The 4,593-nt window shown below is 46.7% G+C and overlaps 1 protein-coding gene across 1 annotated transcript; it reads right to left on the reverse strand.

Annotated features, from left to right (window-relative positions):
• Positions 1-755: 755 nt before the first annotated feature.
• exorh (extra-ocular rhodopsin) lies at positions 756-3,744 on the reverse strand (the record flags this gene model as incomplete). Its single annotated transcript, XM_079740681.1, has 5 exons — positions 756-878; positions 1,258-1,497; positions 2,197-2,362; positions 2,575-2,743; positions 3,384-3,744. 5 exons carry the CDS (start codon positions 3,742-3,744, stop codon positions 756-758), a joined length of 1,059 nt encoding a protein of 352 aa, XP_079596807.1.
• Between the last annotated feature and the right edge of the window lie 849 nt (positions 3,745-4,593).

Here is a 4,593-nt window from a genome sequence, read left to right on the forward strand (position 1 = left end):
CGCTGAAATGCTTCTTCTGTGTGCTGACAGTTCTCCCAGACCAACTAGAAGCTACACACCACAGATTTAGTACGGAGCTAAAATCCTTTTTTGTATGAAAAGGCACCTATTTTCTTCTCCTTGCCTTTCTTTCTAAGATATCATTTTCATTTTTAGCTCCATGGAAATGATAATGACAATAAATACAAACGTTTTAGCTAATAAAATGAACAGAGCTAGACAAATGAAAAAAAAATACATTCATTAATTATAAATTTTACACTTTGGTTCAGTTACAGATGTCATAGGTTGACTGTCCGATCAAATACACAATGTGAACAACATGATGTAACATAATGCATCATATAAAGTAATATTCTAATTTGGGCTAATGATTTTTAACCTTTTATTATAGAAGGAAGAATCCAGAAGGAGAGAGGCCATTTTTAGTTGGAGGGTTGCCCAGAAAAACCCCAGGACGTTTTACAGTTTAAAACTCAACCAAGTCCAGCTGAACGCTTTCCAGTGAACATGAGGGTGTGCAGTAGAAAACACAACATGAACACTCTCCATTGTACATTGGTTTGTGTGTGGTAGAGCCTATACAACATGTGTGGGCCTTTAACTGTATGTGTCATCTGTATGTGTGCATGAGGCCCGATGCGGCAAACGCGGAGAGGAAGGTAAATCAAAATCACCGGCCAATCAGAACAAGGTTGGGGGCTGTGTGATTGGGATTCTGGTGCAGGGGGTTGAGTGCCATAGCGGGTCAAAGGTCAAGCCGGGGCCACCTGGCTGGTAGAGATGGTGGAGGACTGGGTTTTGGAGCTGAGCCCAGTGTCCTCCTCTCTGAACGGGTTCCTGCCGCAGCATACCGTGGTGAGCATGCAGTTCCTGAACTGGGAGACGCAACGGGACACCTCAGTCTCACACAACAACACACACAGAGACATGAGTGACGCCCTTGGGCAGGAATAGGGAGGCTGCGTCTCCACAAATGTGAAGGGCATGACTGAATTATCTCTAGCAGTTACTTTGATGGATTGAACCCAACTGTACGATCCCCACCACATTTGAATTTCACCCCACTTGTGTTTTCCCACCGATGACAAAAAATGAATATTTGAGCTTATACATGATGCACACACACACACACACACACACACACACAAATACACATACATACTGGCCCCGACAGACATACACACACACGTGCACACGCACACGCACACGCACACACACACACACACACACACTCACACACACACATACACACACCTGTCTGTTGAGCAAGATGTAGATGACGGGGTTATAGAGGGCGGCGCTCTTGGCGAAGAATGCGGGCGCGGTCATGAACACAGGTCCGAACTCGGCCCCCTGGTTGATGAAGATGTACCAGGCAACGGTGGCGTAGGGCACCCAGCACACCAGGAAGGAGATCACCATGACGATGACCATGCGGGTCACTTCCTTCTCTGCTCGCTGGGTGGATTCAGACTCCTGCTGCAAGGCCGCAGCCTGGGAGGGAGGGTAATTAAACACAGCTGCTCTCTTACATCTGGATATGTCAGGGTCGTACCTAGGTGTGATGCGATCGGGCATCCATGTATACATTCCTAGGTACGTACATACATACATACCTACATGCATACATACATGCCCACGTGCATACATGCATACACACGCGGCCTTTCAAGAGTATGCAGTCAGGATATTACCTAGATGTGATGTGATCGGACTCGTGGAGGTCATGACCTTGGTGTGGTTCACATTGTTCCATTTCCCCTTCATTAAATACCTAAATAGCATTCCTCAAATGAGGAAGATATTAATATGCTGATAAAATATGCAGTTTTATCTGCAGATTCATTATTGAGGTATTTTAGGAAATTGGATTTTAGAATAAGATTGAAAGAATACCAAGGTCATGACCTCTATGAGTCATATCACATAATAGCATATCTCATTATGATTCTTAATTCTGCATGTGCATACACTTGAAAAGGGTAATCCCTTCAGCTCAACAATAAAACAACAACTGTCTTTCCTGTTACTAATCCCTGACACATGAATCCCTCTGTGAGGCTGAGGTATCGTGTCGTGCTGGGAAAGGTCAGAGCCTACAACTGCTAAACTGAGTCATAAAACAAAGAGAAGAAGGAGGGGACCGGTGGTTCAGAGGGGACCGGGACTCGTGGGCATGGGGCGGCGTCGTACCGCTCGGATGGTGCAGAGCAGGCGGCCGTAGCAGAAGAAGATGACGAAGAGCGGGACGAGGAAGTGGAGGATGAACATGTAGATGACAAACGACGTGTTGTTGATTTCAGGCTTGGGGGTGTAGTAGTCGATCCCACAGGAGCACTGCATGCCCTCTGGGATGTACCTGCACACACAGCACCCCCCAACAGCATCCCCCCCCCACACACCATACCCCCAACACCACCCCCCACACACAACGCATGTGTGTCAGAATGCATAATTAATCAGCAAACACAGAAAGAATTGTATGTATGTATTATTTATTCCCTTTTCCCGTTTCATGTTCTCTGACCCAAATGCGAGCGTGTTCTGCGTGTAAGGGTGTTCTCCTTTTACCGGGACCAGCCGAACAGAGGCGGGCCGGCGCAGGTGAGCGCCATGACCCAGGTGAGGGCCAGGCCCATGACGGCGTGCTTCTCCTCGAAGCGGAAGTTGCTCATGGGCTTGCAGACGACGACGTAGCGCTCCACGGCCAGCACCACCAGAGACCACAGGGCGATCTCTCCTGAGGCGGACGCAGGAGATAGCCATGACGCGCTGGTGCGTGTCATTAATCACACGCAGACAGTATGCATTTACATAATTTAGTAGTATCTCCACCTATGCTGCATTCTACATATCATTTGTATTAATCATTCGGGATGTTGAGTGATTTTCTTTTTTTGGTTTAAGATCATTCAGCTCTATAAAAAAAGAAAATAAACCTCTAATGGGAATATAAAATATATTGTGCCTTAAGCTCTACCCCCCTTTCAGAATCACAGAGAGCTCTCGAAGGCAAGAAAAAAATTAAAAAGAATGAAAAAACAGTTTGTTGTTCCAGCACTTTGAGCAAAAGTGCTGGAACAACATAATGCGCTGCATTATATCCTATCATACACTCCACTACCACTAATGAAACAAAACTATCCTCTGCACTCCACTTGTTATTATAAACTTCCTCTTCTCAGCGCTCAACATTGTGCTGCAGCGCCTCCGATATCGAACGCACGCTTTGATCATTCTCCTCAGCCTCACCTTTTTTTAAAAGTCGCTTTGGATTTAAGTGGCTGCAAAAAAACATCTCTATAAATACAAAATGTAAACACACATCATTCCAACACACTAATCTCTGAGGGTTCAGACACTCTCCACACAGCGCCTACCTCCCAGGGTGGCGAAGAAGCCTTCGATGTTGCAGCCGCCGACGCCCAGAACGAAGTAGCCGTGCAGCGCCGTGTACAGCGTGACCGTGAAGCCCCCCACCACCATGAAGAGGTCCGCCACGGCCAGGTTCAGCAGGATGTAGTTGAGCGGCGTCCGCAGCTTCTTGTTCTTCACCGTCACGTACAGTGTCAGGAAGTTGACGGGGAAGGCGGTGGCGATGAGGAAGAGCATGTAGGCGGCCACCAGCGAGTACTTCCAGGGCTCGGCTAGGTAGTACTGGGGGTGCTCGAAGGGGCTGCGCACCACTCCCGTCTTGTTGGACATGGGCACGTAGAAGTTGGGCCCTTCTGTGCCGTTCATGGCTGACACTTGAACAAGTGTGTGTGTATGTGTGGGTTTATATGTATGTGTGTGTGTGTGTGTGTGTGTGTGTCTATGCAATAGCGTGTCTGCAAATGTGTGTGTTACCTGCAATAAGTCTATTAGCAGATGTATTGTAAAAAAATCAGCTCCCTCAGTTCGCTGCTTAACGGAGGACTAGTAATTGCAGGCTGTCCGCTCGTGTCGTGGAGGTGGAGGCTGGAAATAGATGTTGACAGGGTGGAGAGGAGAGCTCTGCAGCCCCCCGATGTGGCGGCGGCACCTTTTAACAGGCAGGCTGGATTAGGGAGGTGCAATGATGGAATTAGCTCACTTTCTCTCCCTCACACACACACACACACACACACACACACACACACGGACTAACACACACATTTCCAAAGTACTATAGCTGCAGCACACTCCTCAGTCAAATAAGTGGTGTGTATTCAAGGGCAAATAGGGTTCTCAAGGGCAGACGTTTTGACCCTACTGGCATCATAAATGCTCCATGACACGATGATACAAATGCTGTTAGTACAAGAAAAGATAGGCTGACAGCAGTCATCAAGACGGACCAAGACTGACATCGTCTGCAGACTCCAGACATTTCCTCAACGTCGAAAGCTGTATATTTAACTGCTTCTGCTGGAGTATAAATACATGAGGTGTTATACAGAACATGTGTTCTTGTTAGTCAAGAGTTGAAGCAGGAGGGTACATAAGCAGCTAACATCTTTAGAAGAAAGATTAAACACACCAAAACCTACTTTAGAAAATACAAAACCTTTATTCAAATGTTGTATTTTTGTTCAAAAATACGGTAACTTTTATACATTCATGTCTAAA

Source organism: Pollachius pollachius (genome assembly GCF_949987615.1).
Source record: "Pollachius pollachius genome assembly, chromosome: 8".
NCBI classification, from domain to species: domain Eukaryota; kingdom Metazoa; phylum Chordata; class Actinopteri; order Gadiformes; family Gadidae; genus Pollachius; species Pollachius pollachius.